The sequence below is a fragment of the Silurus aristotelis genome (genome assembly GCF_946808225.1).
Source record: "Silurus aristotelis genome assembly, chromosome: 3".
NCBI classification, from domain to species: Eukaryota; Metazoa; Chordata; class Actinopteri; order Siluriformes; family Siluridae; genus Silurus; species Silurus aristotelis.
The window spans coordinates 34676037-34693742 of record NC_139576.1 but is presented as its reverse complement, the minus strand read 5'-3'; the positions used below and the strand labels follow the sequence as shown (position 1 = coordinate 34693742).

General features: G+C 41.0%; 3 protein-coding genes and 1 long non-coding RNA gene across 8 annotated transcripts in view; 2 read left to right on the top strand and 2 right to left on the bottom strand.

Annotated features, from left to right (window-relative positions):
• Positions 1-1843, bottom strand: part of LOC310723855 — a 99867-nt gene extending 98024 nt beyond the window's left edge. The window contains exon 1 of the long non-coding RNA XR_014532811.1: positions 1804-1843. This is a non-coding gene — a long non-coding RNA (uncharacterized lncRNA). The remainder of the gene's footprint in view (positions 1-1803) is intronic.
• Positions 1844-4712: 2869 nt separating this feature from the next.
• Positions 4713-8010, top strand: nabp1a (nucleic acid binding protein 1a). 2 transcript variants are annotated; one of them, XM_083537270.1, is made up of 6 exons: positions 4713-5919; positions 6032-6170; positions 6784-6855; positions 6946-7030; positions 7207-7264; positions 7360-8010. In XM_083537270.1, exons 1-6 carry the CDS (start codon positions 5913-5915, stop codon positions 7545-7547), a joined length of 549 nt encoding a protein of 182 aa, XP_083393396.1. In that variant the 5' UTR covers positions 4713-5912; the 3' UTR covers positions 7548-8010. The 2 variants fall into 2 exon arrangements, with proteins under 2 accessions (XP_083393396.1, XP_083393395.1); XM_083537269.1 differs by having other exon boundaries at positions 4714-5420.
• A 1451-nt stretch (positions 8011-9461) lies between these two features.
• Positions 9462-13086, bottom strand: ftcdnl1 (formiminotransferase cyclodeaminase N-terminal like 1). 3 transcript variants are annotated; one of them, XM_083537260.1, is made up of 6 exons: positions 13005-13086; positions 11993-12106; positions 11740-11835; positions 10548-10703; positions 10287-10475; positions 9462-10083 (listed from the first exon to the last, which is right to left on the bottom strand). In XM_083537260.1, the coding sequence occupies exons 1-6, from the start codon at positions 13069-13071 to the stop codon at positions 9659-9661; spliced, it is 1047 nt and encodes a 348-aa protein (XP_083393386.1). In that variant the 5' UTR covers positions 13072-13086; the 3' UTR covers positions 9462-9658. The 3 variants fall into 3 exon arrangements, with proteins under 3 accessions (XP_083393386.1, XP_083393387.1, XP_083393388.1); XM_083537261.1 differs by lacking the exon at positions 13005-13086 and adding an exon at positions 12844-12881; XM_083537262.1 differs by lacking the exon at positions 13005-13086 and adding an exon at positions 12403-12796.
• Positions 13087-13136: 50 nt separating this feature from the next.
• cUnh2orf69 (chromosome Un C2orf69 homolog) lies at positions 13137-15991 on the top strand (the record flags this gene model as incomplete). Of its 2 annotated transcripts, XM_083537264.1 has the most annotated exons (3): positions 13137-13271; positions 13378-13645; positions 14438-15991. In XM_083537264.1, the coding sequence occupies 2 exons, from the start codon at positions 13421-13423 to the stop codon at positions 15152-15154; spliced, it is 942 nt and encodes a 313-aa protein (XP_083393390.1). In that variant the 3' UTR covers positions 15155-15991. The 2 variants fall into 2 exon arrangements, with proteins under 2 accessions (XP_083393390.1, XP_083393389.1); XM_083537263.1 differs by lacking the exon at positions 13137-13271 and having other exon boundaries at positions 13367-13645.
• Positions 15992-17706: the final 1715 nt, after the last annotated feature.

Sequence of the window (17706 nt, the reverse complement as noted above, 5' to 3'; positions counted from 1 at the left end):
CGTTAACACCCTCTGCTCCAGGGGGCTCTTTAACCCCAGAAAATTTAGATATGCAAAGATCGACATGATCCAGACAAGAGAAGAAAAAAAAAAAAAATCCACATTCCTGGAGATAAGTCCAACATCTTATCCACTAACTACCATTTTCTCTACTTGTTGCTCATTTATAACTCACCTGGTCTGTCCAGCTCTTTGTGTTTGTCACCTCGCGCTTGGTTGAGGACAACAATAATATCTTCTACTAGCTTCACTAGTAGAGGTTGCTATAATTCTTGGGTAATGGTTCCTACGGTGAGAGTGAAGAGGGAATTGGAGACAGAATAAATTGGAATCTAGAATAAGCCTGTCAAAACCTTACTTGCTGAGATTGACCACTCGGATATCACCAATAACCTGCATGTATGGTTTACAACATAGTATGAATGATGAGACTTGAGAAAAAAAATCAGGTATATTATTCCCAATATATAGTTTTAAAAAACAATTACATTTACTAGCTCAGACATCACATTCCACTAAGGTTTTGTTGTTTTTTCCAGAATATATGATCGATCAATAGATAATTGCAACAAGAATATAAATAAATAGACAAGAGACAAGTTGAAGTCAAAATGTGTACTATTTATAATAACTAGGCTCCATCTCCAGCTCCATTTTTCCATCCTTTTTCACAAATCTAATCGTTTTCTCCCTCTACAAAAATACTACACCATATGGTTTATGGATGGGGTAAGGGAAGATCCGATCTGGCGACCCCTACCGGGAGCAGCCGAAAGTAGACGATAAATATATTATATAATATTCCTATTTATACAAAACACAAACGGTCAATAATCATGAATCTGAAATTATTCGATGAACTCGGTGTTCACTTTTCACAGTAGGTATAAAAGTATCATCATTTCAAATCATTCTAATCAATTTTCTCCCTCCACAAAAATACTACACCATATAATATATGGGTTATGGATGTGGCGAGGAAAAATCCGCTCTGGCGACCCCTACCGGGAGCAGCCGAAAATAGAAGATAAATATTATATATAATATTCCTATTTATACAAAACACAAACAAAAAATAATCATGCGCGTGTATCTGAAATCATTTGATTAATTGGGTGTTCACTCTTCTCAGTAGGTATAAAAGTAGCAAGGTTACGCCCAGGGTTGGACAAAGATATAATAAAATACCAAGTATATTAACTTTGGGTGCATCAAAATAAGGTACAAAATACAGCAGCCACACCATGTATCAAAATAAACTACTGCGTTTTTATATTTTTAAAACTATTTTTACAAAGGAGCATGGAATTTCTTAGCAACCCTTCATCAATTGGCTTATTTGATCTCAACTGTTGATTTAGTAAACAATGTTTGATAGGAACAGCTTTTCTTATGCAATAAATCTGACATGCAACCAATTAACATATCAAATATTCACATATATTTCACTATGATCTCCCAGAAGGTTAGTTTTAAAGTAACCAACAGTTTAATGTGTAACAGTTTGCGAATGCATCATAATTGTATCCTAATTTAGTTACTTGGTGTTTGGTAACGAAGGGCAACTTTGCATCAACAACACTGATTTAATGACAAACAAGTCATTCATAAGAAGATGATTGATGGCACCTGTGTTCATATCAATTCATTTCTAACCAATGAATCATTTAATTGTAAATCAAATATAATATATATATATATAATCCTACTAAACAGCTACTTGAAATAGGGTACAATATTTGGCAATCAAATATTTATTTATCGTTAATTGGACGCTTATTTAAAAGCCTGCAAGAATCTTACCTTCACCACTTCTGTTCTGATCTCAACAAGTCTGAGCAAAACTATTAACTAATGACCAATCAGGCGGCGCATCTTTATGACGTCATCGCGTAGACTTCTTACAAAGTATTTTACAGTATTTTAAAACGAAAAAAAAAGATAGATAGATAGATAGATAGATAGATAGATAGATAGATAGATAGATAGATAGATAGATAGATAGATAGATAGATAGATAGATAGATAGATAGATAGATAGATAGATAGATATAGCGTCCTATGGTCGCCCTCTGCTGGTCACTTTCAGTATACCGTTAAAGCGTCAGTAAAAAGTCAAAATTGTGAAAATTCTTGATTACATCGAAACGCCGATGTGACAAAAAAAACTATATGGTTGTTTCCAACATTTTGTTCACCTTTGTTCACGGTTTTCTAATAAATTGGGGTCATAGTTTTATTCAATTTGAATTTTACCTTTATTCAGGGTTGTAATCTGTCGAAGACGATATGTTCTAACCTAAATATGCGTCGTGCAGATTTATTAGATTTATAATTAATCATTTACTGACTTAATTAAAATTGTATCCATTTTATATATTATAAAATGTAAATGATAATAATATTATGCTTAAATTGTCCTTGTGAGCCGCTATTCTCAGCGTCACGGTGGCCGAGAGGTTAAGGCGTTGGACTCGAAATCCAATGGGGTTTCCCCGCACAGGTTCGAATCCTGTTCGTGACGAGTTGATATTTTTCAATTTTTATTTCATAAAAAATTCCCTTTTCGTTTTTATAGTAAAAAATATATATAATAATTAAATAATTTATTGGATTGCGCGTGAAAAAGATATTTTATGGATAGCTGTTGTAGACATCCATCCTGTACAGATCCTATCCTCAGCCTTGTTCTGACAAAAAAAAGATTTATTTTTACCCAGATTTGTTCTTTGTTACTCAAACTTTTTTTTTATTATTATTACATAAGGATGAACCATTATATTCATTGTCTAAAGCTGTTTGAGCTTATTAATCTTGAATTGTCCTCCCATCACTACATTACTTTCTGACCCTGACGACGTTCCCCCCACACCACCCAAACTAGTGTTAAAGTAGGTTAAGCAAGTAAGCAAACACGTTTCCTCCACGTTTTATAGTCATAAAATATTTAAATATTCCGCAGAGCCATGTTGGCTTTAAATCTCGACTCTGCCCTGTCTGTACATCTTGACACTCTAATTCAAGGGTTTCCCCTGGGTAATCCAGTTTCCTCCCCGCAGGCAAAAGATATGTGCTGTAGGCTGATTAGCGTTCCGGAACGGTCCGTAGTGTGTAAATGAGTGTGTGCGGTGCTACGTTCACACTTTTATTAGTGACTGAGCGATATTGCTAGTTGTTGCATCATGTCACTTCAAGTCAAGTTAAGAAGCTTTTATTGTCATTTCAACCATATACAGCTGACACTTCATATTTACGTTAAAAAGTTTTGCTGTTAATGTTAATAATTTGAATGTGTTAAAACTTTTGTTGTCTCGATTCAGTTGCCAGTTCTAGACAAATTCATTCATTCAGCTACTGTGAGTAGTTCAGATAGATAGATAGATAGATAGATAGATAGATAGATAGATAGATAGATAGATAGATAGATAGATAGATAGATAGATAGATAGATAGATAGATAGATAGAACTTTATATTGATAAAGCCCTATGTAGGATAAACAGTATAGACGATGGATGGAAGGAAATTTCCATTATTGTTTGATTGAGATAGATAGATAGATAGATAGATAGATAGATAGATAGATAGATAGATAGATAGATAGATAGATAGATAGATAGATAGATAGATAGATAGATAGATAGATAGATAGAATTTTATATTGATAAAGCCCTATGTAGGATAAACAGTATAGACGATGGATGGAAGGAAATATCCATTATAGACAGATAGACAGATAGATAGATAGATAGATAGATAGATAGATAGATAGATAGATAGATAGATAGATAGATAGATAGATAGATAGATAGATAGATAGATAGATAGATAGATAGATAGATAGATAGAACTTTATATTGATAAAGCCCTATGTAGGATAAACAGTATAGACAATGGATGGAAGGAAATTTCCATTATAGATAGATAGATAGATAGATAGATAGATAGATAGATAGATAGATAGATAGATAGATAGATAGATAGATAAATAGATAGATAGATAGATAGATAGATAGATAGATAGATAGATAGATAGATAGATAGATAGAACTTTATATTGATAAAGCCCTATGTAGGATAAACAGTATATACAATGGATGGAAGGAAATTTCCATTATAGATAGATAGATAGATAGATAGATAGATAGATAGATAGATAGATAGATAGATAGATAGATAGATAGATAGATAGATAGATAGATAGATAGATAGATAGATAGATAGATAGATAGATAGATAGATAGATAGAACTTTATATTGATAAAGCCCTATGTAGGATGAACAGTATAGACGATGGATGGAAGGAAATTTCCATTATTGTTTGCTTGAGCTTCTTCAAGTACTTAGCAGGTGGAAGATCTTGCAGAAATATGTAGGATATGTGTCATCAAATCACAATACAGTATTTCCACATTTCCAGCACTACAAGTCGTGAGATTACTTCCTCGACATGTGCAGCTCTTCCTGCGACCAATCATATGTCGAGATCAGCGTACGTACCAAAAGTACCAACATTAAGATTTCATGTCTAAACGTCACTTGGACGCACGGAAGGTTTTAAGTCATCCCTTTTTAAATGCATCGTGTAATCAAATTTTTATAATAAATATTTTTTCTATGATAAATTATTATATCTATTTTGCACCGCCTCCCCCAGTCTGCGGAATAATGGTACACTCCGGTTTTTATAAAGGCTACCGCGCACACACGTCCGCGTTGTTCTCAGGCTTTTGTTAGGACGGGTGTGTTAGATAGATATGTTCCAACTTTAAAAAAAAAAAAAAAAAAAGAGTAATTTTTTTCCCTTTGATATAATTAGCTCAATATAAATGTCACATTTTTAGGAGCCCATAGGAATGAGTTCAAAGCGAGTTTATTATGAATGCTCATCATGGCAGAGTTTGTCCTAATGAAAAGTTAGCTCGGGTCGACCAGGTTTTATTTCTTTGGACGTTTTTTTTTGTTTTTAAATGCTTAAAGGGCCGATCGTGTAGGCTGACAATCACCTCCCCGAGTGTGTAGAGTGAGAAACGATGAGCGGAAATAACACGCAGGAGACGGCTGGCTAATATTCAGCTCATGCCCAGCCGATTTCGATCCTAATTTCGGTCTCAAATCTTTCAAACATTCCTTCACAAACTCCTCCAATATTTATTTATTTTTTTTTAACGTTTTTTCAACCCTAACTCGGGTTTTCACTCCTAGCGTGTTAGCAATGCCGCTCCTCTCTACTGTGTAGTGTTGTGGTGTTAGCGTAAGAGCTACTTCCGCTAGCTTTTGTACATCCTTCCGGTTGTTTCTTTTTTTTTACTCCCTTTTTTTAAGCGATGTCGAATATTAACAACGACGCCGCGAGCTTGATTAAAGACGTAAAGCCGGGCTCGAAAAACCTGCACATCGTCTTTATAGTTTTGGAAATAGGTAAGTAAGGAGGAAGAAAATATAAATATTGCCCTTTTGCGCAACTCTGACTTCCGCTAGCGTCACTGAAGCTCGATCTGCGCATGCGCTGTTTCGCGTAGTGTCCTTTTATTACCCCCGTGTGTGTGGATAAAAGATGGGTAATATTTTTGAGTAAGTAGGAGAGATTAATGGGGTAAAAAAATCCCTTACTCTTTACAAGTGTGTTAACGTCTTTATTTATTTATTTATTTATTTATTTTGCGCGACTTTGATTTTCGCTATTGCTCAACCTCGGTCTGCGCATGCGCTATTTTGCATGATTTATACTCCGGTGTGTGGTTGGGGGTCTAGTAGGCAAGTAGGGGAGTTCTTAATGTTGTAAAATTCCAGGCTTGGGGTAATAGTTTAAAATGGGGACATTTTCTTCAAGCAAGTGTTTAAACTCCTTTTTTTTTTTTTTTCTTTTTCGCGCAACTCTCACTTTCTCTATTGATAAACCCCGATCTGCGCATGCGCTGTTGGTACCCATATTTATATAGTACCTGTGTGTGGGGGGGACTTGGGATCTTGAGTATCCTACCTTAATACAGTGGTCATCAGTATTAGTGATGTTTTCTGTTTCCGTCCAGGTCGAGTGACCAAGACGAAGGACGGACACGAAGTGCGCTCCTGCAAAGTGGCCGATAAGAGCGGAAGCATCGCCATCTCCGTCTGGGATGAACTGGGCAGCCTTATCCAGCCTGGAGACATCATCCGGCTGACCCGAGGGTAAAACTTCTCCACACTCATCCATGGAGACCTCAAGGCGATTGAGACCCTTTGATTTGAAGACTAATCCCTACAGAGTCATGTGACTTCACAATTGTCCTATTGTTAGTTACTGTGACCCATTAATGGTTCATTGTTAGTCTTTATTTAGTTTGTGCGACGAGCGCAAATACAATACATGCGTCAGGCATGTCTAATATGGTGTTGGCCCCCCTTTTGCTGCCAATACATTCCTTTCTTGGACCACACTTAATAGATACTGACAACTGCAGATGCCCCACAAGAACTGCAGTTTTGGAGATGCTCTGACCCTGTCGTCTAGCCATCGCAATTTGTCAAAAATCCTTGCGCTCACCCATTTTTCCTGCTTCCAACACGTCAACCATTAGGACAAATTTTCACTTGCTATCTAGAACAAGGGCAGGAACAATGATATTCTCGGATGGAGGAGTCTTTGGAAAGTAAAGCTATATATAAGGCTCAGCTTGTAGATCAGCAGCGCTTATGTTTGTGCCAATTGTATTTTTTATTTACGAGGAATAGCCAATACCGTATGCGACTGAGCACACGTCCAGTATTCACGCTCACAGCATTCCCCGCTTTTGTCTCGTAGCTACGCCTCGATTTGGAAGGGATGTCTTACGTTGTACACGGGCCGTGGTGGAGACCTGCAGAAAATCGGAGAGTGAGTAGTCAAACAAGCCTTTATCTACGATCTCGGACCGCAGCGCTGTCCTTCCTTTACCATTTAAAAAGCTTTATGCAATATTTAAAGGTTTTGTATGGTGTACTCGGAAGTTCCGAACTTCAGCGAGCCAAATCCGGACCTGCTAGCCCAAGCCAACCAGCAGAACAAAACGGTAAGGACCCAGTTAAAATGCGAGTCGAGGAGAGTTCTTCACCAATTCATTTTCGAAATGGTTCTGATGCTATTGATGTGATGCAACTGTGTCGTTGAGTTGTATAGATAGATAGATTAGATGTACTGATGTATAATATATATGGCCGTTTTTTTAATCCTTTTCATCCTCTTTAGAGTAAAGAACAGCGCGGAAACTCCCCGCCCAATCAAAACACACCTCCTGTCCAAGCAGGTGTGTAAAGCAGCCCCTCATAATCTCCACACATAGGCAGTTTGGACTTCTTGATATTTTCCCTGCCATTTCAACAATGTGTTTTTTCTTTTTAGGAAATGGCACCATGCAGACCTATAACAATAACGCACCCCCGGCAGCCAACTACCCAGCCCCCGGGAGAGCGAACGGCCGCGTCCCTGGAAATGGGCCGCCACCGGTAACTGCCGGACAGGTCGCGAATCCTAAACCGGCCGTCACCATCAGCAACGGCAGGGACCCTCGACGCGCTTCCAAAAGATGAAGCGCCCACAAAGCTTGAATTTCTTACTTTTTTTCTTTTATATAATAACTGCCAATCAAGAGACACAAAGCCTTACATTACTGTGCGGTCAGCCAAATACTGGCTTTGTCCTCTTTCACTTAGGACTGTTAGAATTTCTAAAGCTCACCCATCACCTTGTCTCTATCTGTTTAGTCCGAGGTGTCCGTCACGTCCCGTTTCAACCATCCACCCTTACTTGAACACTCGATGCACTTTCTTCTTTGCTTAATTTATAGTGTGAATCGCTGTCAAAGGAATTCAGGAACGGTTCGCTGCTGTCGCAGACTCGAGCAAGACGCCAACTGCCTTGTTGGGGGGTGGACAAAACACCCCTTTCAGCTTAAAACATACCAAAAGTGACCGTGCGAAAGAGGTGATGGTTTGACACATAGATTTATTTAAATAGAAATAAAACTAGAAATTAACAAATGTCCAATTCAAACTTGTCTTTCGTCCTTTCTCCGAGGCCATGTCTACGCTAATCCGGATCAATCTGACCAATGACCAAAAATGCATAATTTGTGTTTTGAAATCCTCCATTTTTGGTTGTGTTTAAAAAAAAAAAAAAGTTTTCAGTGACCAAATACGCAATCGCTGTGTGGACAGAAGGTCAAAACTGAAGGGGGGGGGTTTTAAATGAAAATATTAGTGCAGCCATGGCCTGGGTTTGCCTCACAATGACTGGAGCCCCTGACTGAAATGTATGGCAGATGGTCACCTTCATTCTACATAAAACAAACCTTTATCTACAGCTGGGATCTAAGAGAGAGGTGTTCTACTTGTCACATGTACATTACACCACAGTGCATTAAGGGCCTTGCTAAAGGGCCCAACAGTTGCAGCTTGGCCATAGTGGGGCTTGAACCTCTGATCAGAAACCCAGAGCCTTAACCATTAACCCCAAGTCAAAAGGAGTCCTGTGTAAACATTCCTAGTATAACATCAGTATCATCAGCCATAAGTTACCACAAAACAGTAGGGAAAACCCTGATAATCACCTCATAACAATAGTAAACTAAAAAAAAAAAAGTGGGAAATGCAATGGGACCAGTACACCAAACATGACCCTTGAACATGTAAATACTGATTAATGATTTTGCGAAACTCAACACATTTTCAATAATTTTTTTTTAAATCGTACCACAAAAGGAAATTCTTGAACTGAAGATAAACCTCTATGTTCAGTCTTCGCTCGATCCTGCAATGAAAATTAGAGGTTGACCGATTTTTAGTGGATTTTACCGACAGGTCAGATGGTATCTCAGGGTTTCCGCCTGGTCCAAAATTTTATAAAATGTTAGGCCTTAAAGTTTTTAACAATTTAAAATTTAAATAGTTCTTAATCATTCGATGTCCATGTAACGTTACCACTAATTCTCATTAAAATGCTCCTGCAGCACTTTAGAATGTTTTTGTCGTCTCCTTGGTGGTGGTCTTTCTTGCGCTATTCTAAAACAAATTTGCTGTATTACGACTACAAATGAGACCAAAATGCAACAGCCAATCAGCTTTCTGTTATTGAAGCGTACGTTTTTTTAATGGATACGGGATAAATAATAAAAAAAATTTCTGAACTTAATTACCAAATAAAAGGTAGTGAATTAATAAAGTGCTAATTATGAATGAATTAATAAATATGCAATAAATTAATTATGAATAATAAATATAATTACGCTCTCCGTGCAGCGCAGTCTCGTGACCGGTGGTGTAACGTGCTGTATATTATTCGCCTCTAGAGGGAGCGCTCGTAATAACAGCATTCCAGAAGCTGGAAAAACTATAGGTATAGATTTTTGCAGATTAATCAGCTAAATCGATTAATCGGTCGACCTCTAATGAAAATAGCTATTAATGCTGGCTTGGCACTAAAAGAACCGTACCCAGATGACCCAATCACAGCCAGAAAAACATTATTATTACATATATTAATGTGTCCATCACAAAATCTAGAGCTCCGCTAATGAAAGTGTTTCCTAAACACTACTTTTGGATCGTTAAGTACAGCTCAAGACATAATACAGTATAGAAACTGATTATTCTTTAAACCCCGTAAAGCACCAGAGCTGTAGTGTAACCCCCAAGACATGACATTACATGCGCACTCCGTGTAGCTCCTTCCAGAACTCTCCGATATCCCGGGACAGTGCTATTTCGGCCAGATTCTTGCACTCGAGTGGGGTGAACCCAACCAGCGCCGTTCCCTGCGTCTTTACACCCTGGCGTCCAGCCAGTTCTTGTACTCGCGTGGTAATGAGCGATGCCGGGGCGTGGCAGAATTCCCGATCTCCGATTCTATACGCTGGCCATGATTCTCGTCCAGAAGCTGAACCTGGTACGCTTTCTACGTTGCAGGCAATTTCCACAGCACCCTTGTGAGGAAGGGCTAGGACCTGCACTCCCGGGATTCCACTCGGACTGGACTCTCGGATGGCTGCGGCCACGTCACGGCCTAGCGATACATCTTGGGTATCGATGGTCACGTTGCAGTTCATTACGTATGGGCTTGTGCCGATTCCTTCAGGTAGAAAATATGGATTGAGGAATTAACAAGGCGCTTGTGAATCACCTTCAGAAAGCTGAAATGATGCCTTCTAATGATGCAAGGTGCTATCAAAACGTTTCAAGACTATGTGCTGATCCTGTGCAACTGGCAGTGTTCTGACCACCTATGCACCCTACTTGCCAGATTGGTGTTTCCGACTTTGAGGTGCATCTTACCCGTTAGGCCATATCGTCTCATAGGCGGTGGTCCAACATCTGGCTGGACGGCAGCCATGTTGGAACCCTTCTTGAACCAGCCCATCTCTTTCCTCCTATGTGCAAGGCCACGATGCAGCGGTATATCTGCCCAGCCAAAGAAAAACACGCTGGTTCCTGGGATCCTCTCGGTCAGAGCAGTGCCTATAGCTGAGCAGGGAGGATGGCATGACGCATGAGATTATTTTTTGCGAACATAATCTCGAGGAGCAAGGACCTTACCTCGAGCCTCCTTTCCACAATCCTCCAAGCTCACCTCCTCCCCCAGGGGGTACAAGGGCAGAAGGTCCACGGCTCCCATGCACGGGTGAATACCGTCATGCGCAGTCATGTGGATCAACGAGAACGCCCGCTCTGATGCCGAAAGGACCGCTTCTCCTAAAACATATCAGCCAGAAGCACGAACCCACGTGTGGCCCTTTCATTTTATAAACTATTTTGTATAGTGTCAAATCCCACAATGCATTGCAATGAAGCCTTTAGATTAGAGGTCCCCAACATTTTTTTGCCTCATGGACCAGTTAAAATGTTTACCGTTGAGTGGGACGGGACTGCATGGGGTGTTTGGGGCATCAAGTCAAGTGCAATAATTTGCGTTTTATATTAATATTATACATATAATTATTAATAAAAATTTTGCACATATGAGGTTGTATCAAAAGGTTTCGAGACTTGCTCTGTTTACAAGAAAGTACTTTCATTTATCTGTTTTTAAACACTATCACCCTCAAAATAATCCCCTTGTACAGCAACACAGCACTCCTAGTGTTCCTGCCACTTCTGGAACGTGCTCAGGGAGTCTTCTCTTCGAAACGTGTCCAGCACCCTCTGCTATTTGCGCTGGATCTTTGGCGTCGAAGTTGCAACCTTTGAGCATCTTCCGGAAGTTTGCAGGAGCCAAATCTGGCGAGTAGGGTGGATGCGAAAGTGATATCATGTGCATTGTTCTCCGACGATCATCATGCACGAGTTACCGAGTGGTTTCTACATTTTCGGGGTTTGAACTCGTTAAAGGTCTACCTGATCTCTCGCATGTCTTCCAGTGATGTCCTTCCGCTCTTGAAGCGCCGTGGAAGACTCATTGCAGCATCGCATTATGTAAAACGCCTCTATAGCAGATTTACCCATTTGCATGCAGAATTTTACATTTGCCAGCACCAGTTAGCACCATTAGTCTTGAAACTTTTTGATAGAACCTCGTATAATGAAACTCTAGCTGCAAAAATATTGCAGAATCAGTAAGAGCTTGATTTAATCAATTAAATCATAAAGAAATGCCGACTTTTATTTTTTTTTAAATAAAAGACCCTGCAGACTGTCAATAATATGGGAAACAAAAAGTATACCAGTCTTCAGCTTCGTGTTTGGGGACCCCTGCTTTAGATGGCACGATAAAAAAAAAACAAGACCTTACCGATCATCTCAAGGTCGGCTACTATGGTAAGAACCGAACGGTTGTAATCGTGATCACTGAAGATGTTCAGGACGGTTGTGCCTTTACGTCTTCCTCCTTATTGCACATTCAGAGATTCGGTGTGAAAAAAGAGAAATTTATGAATATATATTTCAACATTTTCAGCTTTGTCCTGTGGCACAACACTCTGTCGTCCATTATTCTCATATAACGGCAGACCCCATATATCCCATATGTAGTGGAGCTATCTCACCAAGCTGGTGGCTGATGGCTGCCTGTGCCACTTTCTCCACCACATCTTTTTCCCGAGCTTCAGAGATGTTCAGAAGGCACGCAACCAGGCGGCGACCCAGGGCACAAGCCATGCCTTAACACGAGAAATGCAGTGATCTATTAGAAACACGCCATGATTTTTTACCATTGGTGAGCCGTGCTTTTCACACCTAGGCCCTCAGTGGTGGTGGCCTAGGTGCCTCAGTCCTTAACTGAGGCAATCCACCTCTAAATACCATCACATCTATATAAACCATCCATATTATAGAGAAACGCAGTAGAATAGAGCGCTGGAATCTCATACAGAGAGAATGAATGTCATTACTGAAGCGAGAAACCCAATGAACACAACAAGTCTCCTTTCAATGCAGCCACAGCTTTAATGTTTACCTTAATAATCTACAAGAACCCGGCGGATTAATTCTGATTATCCCATGATGTGACAGCTGAAATCTGATTCTATCTATTTATCTGTCTGTCTGTTTGTTTGTCTGTTTGTCTGAGAGGGAATGCACACATGTGAAAGCTCATGTTCTAGGCATTTCTAGTTTGTTGACAAACTCCACCCCAATTCTCGAATCTATATTATATTCGAGATGACATTTAAACAGCATTTCAACATTTTCTCATTTCTCAGACCACCTTTTTGATTTTCTGCCTTGGTAGCAGTTGAGCTGTTTCTACAGTACAAACTGTCGCAAATACTGTCGCAAAAAAGCGCAACTTTTTTTTTAACAACAGTCTAAATATTCTCAAAACATGCAACCGTAGATATGTATATAAAATTAAATACATAAATAATAAAACAAATATATGTATATATACTATTACATTCCCAGGAAGAGTTTAGTAGTTTACTTGCTCTACAATCTCGTGTGTATTAACATACCAAAGTCTGGGTTTTGTTTGTTGTTTTAACCCTATCGAAGGTTTACGCCTGACTTTAAAATCATACGCGCGGATATGCTTTAAAGATCAGGTTTACGGCATACGTTGAAGATCAGTGGTCAGGACTTCTGCGTTCTTCCGGCTAATCCTGCAGCGACTGGGTTCGCGCATGCGTAGTACTGGAATTAACAAGATTATCGGGAGAATGCAATGTATTTGTTAAAAAAAAAAACGAACATACAAATAAATATGAATGACAGTTTGAATTAGAATAATTTTGATTCGAATTTACGATTAATGGAGATTCAAATCTGTTTGTTTTTTTTACGTCGTAACACCTGCACCGTGGGAAAGATGGCGGATTGAAGCTGGTAACTATAGTAACACAATGGCGGTCCTGCATATGTAATATATTTCAGGGAGCGGCTTGAGTGCAACGTGTAAAGTGTGAGTGTGTGAGTGATCTATGATCTGGAGGTGCAGGAGTTTTGGAGCTCCGTCGTGGTGTCGTGTAGCCGTGATGAGCAGCAGTTCTGCAAGTCTAGGTCTGGGTCTGGATCCAGGAGCAGGTATAAGTGCGGCCCGGGCGTTGTCTCCAGGCGCCAGCCTGCTCCGGCTCTCCGACGTTCAAGGTTACGAGCAACACCGCCTCAACGATGTCTTACTCCTGCGGCCCAGAGCGCAGGAAACGCGGACGGCGCGCAGCAACAACGCGCACGTCGTGTTCTTCCCCGGAGACATCCAGGTGAGTCTGAGCCTGAGCTTCAGCCTCTCATCCTGGTCCACAGAGCTGTCATGGCTTCATGTTGTGTTTAACTGTACATCAGCTCAAAGCTGTTCTCTACCAGGCACTTTAATTATTCACCTTTTACTCAATCCACGAGATCAGTATTTATTTCCATATATTATTATATAAATACTGAATGTGATCAAGAACACGGGCAGAATACAGCAGTGGTGATAGGATGGGGATGGGGATGGGGATTGGGGGGGGGGGGGGTGAAAGAAAAAGGGAGGAAGGAAGCAAGAGGAATGGAAGAAAGAGGGGAAATAAAAGATTTAAACAGAGTGAAAAGGGAACGTATGAAAGAAAGGAAGGAAGGAAGGAAGAAAAAAGGAAGAAAGGGGTAAGGAAGCAAGAAAGAAAAAGAAGTGGATTGAAAAAGAAAGAAAGAAAGATGGGAAAGTGAAGGATGAGGAAAGGAAGAAAGAGGGGAAATAAAAAATTTAAACAGAGTGAAAAGGGAAAGAAAGGAAGGAAGGAAGGAAGGAAGAAGAGAAAGAAAGGGGAAAGGAAGCAAGTAAGAAAAAGAAATGGAATGAAAGAAATGGGAAAGTAAATGAGAGTGAGACAGAAGGGAAGAAAGAAAGGAAGAAAATGGGAAAGTAAAGGAGAAGAAAAGGATAGGGGAAACGAAGAAATAAATAAATGGAAACAGAAAGAAAGGAGAAAAAATGAAATGATTCTCTAGTTTTAAAATACACACCTTCAGTAATGATTGTGAATAATGGATTCTCTCCATCGTCACGCTTTCAGAATTTCCATCAAGAGATGGCCGTGCAGCCGGATGCCTCTCCGTGGACCTCGTTTAGTCTAGAGCGAGTAGCTTTAACGCTAGGCGTTCGCTTCCCTGGACGGCACGTGTGGCTGGTGCGTCCCTCACGTCTCCACCTGCACAAGTTCAGCTGCTACGTCAACTTCGTTTCGTGCGACATGTTCGGAGCGCCTCAGCATTCGCCGGACTACGGAGCATGGCGCCACTTGCGAGCCCTCCTGGGCCACGCCATGGAGCGAGCGGCCGTCGCCGAGCCTTTGCCACCACTGGGAGGTGCCCTGGTGCCCGCTCCTCTCCCTGCAGGCTTCTCGCTCATCCTAGTGGCCTTCAGTAAAGGCTGCGTGGTGCTGAATCAGATGGTACATGAGCTGGCGTCATCTCGCACAGACCCAGAGCTGAGAAAGTTTCTGGAATGCGTCTCGGACATGTACTGGCTAGACGGCGGACACCCGGGCACCGGAGACACGTGGGTGACGGATAAGCAGGCGCTGGCCGAGTTGGCGTCCAGCGGCATGGCCGTGCACGCCCACGTCACCCCCTACGAAGTGTGCGACCCGGCTAGGGCGTGGGTGGGACGCGAGCACCGGTGCTTCGTCAAGACGCTGGAACAGCTCGGCGCCCGCATCACGAAAAAACTCCACTTTAAGGACGAGCCAGCGTGCATCGCAAACCACTTCCGGGTCATCGAGGAGTTCTGAGAAGATCGCCGCTAAAGCTGCTCCTGGTTTTCGGGTTCTCTTGCACTTTAAGCCCCGCAACAAAGCACTAAATATTTTGGACAAAAGCTTTTATACGGAGTCTTAGGTTTCGACGTTTCCTTATTCTAGAGGTTCTTACTTTCTCGTTCGTCACAGGCCACTTTCACCAGAGTCAATAAAATAAAAAAAATAGACCAAATACCTAAACGTTCAGCTGTAACGTAGAATATATCGTTTTGCTCAGGTTGCATCGTCTGCTTCGTAATTATAAGCCACGTCTCAGATAAATTATTACGTATATGTATAATGGTGTATAGATCGGGTACACGCTCGTAAACAAAAGCCGCGGTAAAGCTCTATCCTGCTAGAATGACAGAAAGTGCTCACCAAGCAAGTTTCACGTTCTGTTCGCCCCATCAAGCACGTACATTATCATAAGTAGCACATAGCGCCAGTATACAAAAGCATTTCACGTTAGCAAGATTCGATGCGATTCAACCGACGCGAATAGTAAAATAGTTTACGGGACGGCTTTCGATTTCGCACCTTGAAAAACGCTCAATCGCACTCTGACTTGTTTGGCAAAGTCAGTCAAATCGGAAGACTGATGTTTACAACCGTGTGGATTCTGCTTGTGGTTACGCTCTTGCTGCCAGCTTCAGTGTAAGACTTGAGCTTGTAAGGCTGCAACGATTCCAGCACGTGGATGCACTCGTGTCGGACCTGTACTATGTTTCACGTGCAGGCGAGTGTCGCCATTCCATGCTTTTATAAATATATGTTCTTGACACATTTGTTCTGTTGGGATTACTTAATAATAAAGTAATGCTGAGCTCAGTTATTAGCCACAGTGGCATCATTTGTGTTGTGTTGTGGTGGTACCTCTGTTCTGCTGGATACAGTCATTGAGTCGACCATGAACTCCTGCCTAATATTGTGTTGGCCCCCCTCTTGCTGCTAAAACACTTCTGACCCATTGAGCATTATCATTACCTTCTTTAACAGTTTGAGCTACAGGAGCTCGTCTGTTGAATCGGACCACACGGACCAGCCTTCGCTTCCCACATGCACCAATGAGCCTCGGCCCTCCATGACCATGTCGCCGGTTCACCACTGTTCTTTCCTTGGAGCACTTTTGATAGACCCTTGCAGACCGGGAACATCCCACAAGAGCTGCAGTTTTGGAGATGCTCTGACCCAGACGTCTAGACGTCACATTTTGGCCCTTGTCAAACTCGCTCAAATCCTTGCTCTCGCCCATTTTTCCTGCTCCTAACACGTCAACTTTGAGGATAAAATTATCACTTCCTGCATAATAAATCCCACCCACTAACAGGTGCCATGATGATGAGGTTATCAGTGTTCTTCACTTCACCGCACATAATGCTGGAAGGCCATCTGGCCAATAACTTCGTCAAAATTGGGTCATGCAACAGGACAATGATCCCAAGCACACCAGAAGAGCTACAACAGAACAAAGAACAAAATCAAGGCAATGCAATGTTTTAATCAAAGTCCAGACCTAAAACCCGACTCAAATGCTGGACCTTAAGAGAGCTGTGCATGAACAACCGCCCAGAAACCCCAATGAGCTAAAAATATATTGAGAAGATTGAGCTCAAATTCCATCACAACGTAAAACTAGACTGTTAGTCGTGCAGAACACCATTGTTAACAAATGTGCTAGCTCAGCGTTTAAGGCATTTGACTTTGAATTGGAAGGTCATGAGGTCAATTTCCAGCACCTCCACCGCAACAAGACCCTTAACTCACAAATGCCCAGTTGGAAGTCGTTCAGGATAAAGGGGGCATCTGCAAACAAAAAAATGCCATAAATGTAAAATGTAATTAAAGACGGTGGACTTCCTGACATGGATGATTAGGATGTCCTGATAAGGTAGGACAAAGAGGGGGTACTTTCTTTTTACACCACCATATAACATTTAAAAACTGATACGAACCATCCACCCAAGGTTCTGGGTAAAGACTGGAAGAGGTATGTCTGAATATTTTATTCTGATTGGCTGGTAGATGTGAAACCGGAAAGTTCTGGTCAATTGAATCACCTTTAATAAATGTTATGCTTAATAAATCAAGCAAACCTGCATTTACATTTACGGCATTTGGCAGACGCTCTCATCTAGAGCCACTTACAATTATGACCATACAACCGAGCAGAAATGGGGTTAAGGGCCTTGTTTAGGGGCCAAGATGTGCCTGGGATTCGAACTCTCAACCTTTCGGAACACGAGTCGAATGCCTCGACCACTAAGCAACCACCTCCCCCAGTAGGTCATGGTCACATTGGTCACATGACCATGGTAATTGGTTATATGTTGACAGGTGATTTGCATTTCAAGGCTTTTTGGCTTGCAATTAGCTAATAAATGAGCATCTGAAGGTTAAGGGCCTCACTCAAGGGCCCAGCAGTTGGTGGTGAATGTTGTTAATGACTAAAATTTGTGGATATATAAGCAGCCAACTATTAAATAAATACGATCCTTGGACCTGGCAAATGATCACAGTGTACATTAACTGCAAGTACCTGAGAT

Coding starts and splice junctions, on each gene's coding strand:
- ftcdnl1 (XM_083537260.1), bottom strand. CDS start 13,071: ATGCGCGAACCCAGTCGCTGCAGGATTAGCCGGAAGAACGCAGAAGTC. Junction 10,476..10,547: donor TTGTGGAAAGGAGGCTCGAG/GTAAGGTCCTTG, acceptor CTCCCTGCTCAG/CTATAGGCACTGCTCTGACC. Junction 10,084..10,286: donor GAGACGATATGGCCTAACGG/GTAAGATGCACC, acceptor TTCTACCTGAAG/GAATCGGCACAAGCCCATAC.
- nabp1a (XM_083537269.1), top strand. CDS start 5,327: ATGTCGAATATTAACAACGACGCCGCGAGCTTGATTAAAGACGTAAAG. Junction 6,856..6,945: donor GACCTGCAGAAAATCGGAGA/GTGAGTAGTCAA, acceptor CAATATTTAAAG/GTTTTGTATGGTGTACTCGG. Junction 7,265..7,359: donor CACACCTCCTGTCCAAGCAG/GTGTGTAAAGCA, acceptor TTTTCTTTTTAG/GAAATGGCACCATGCAGACC.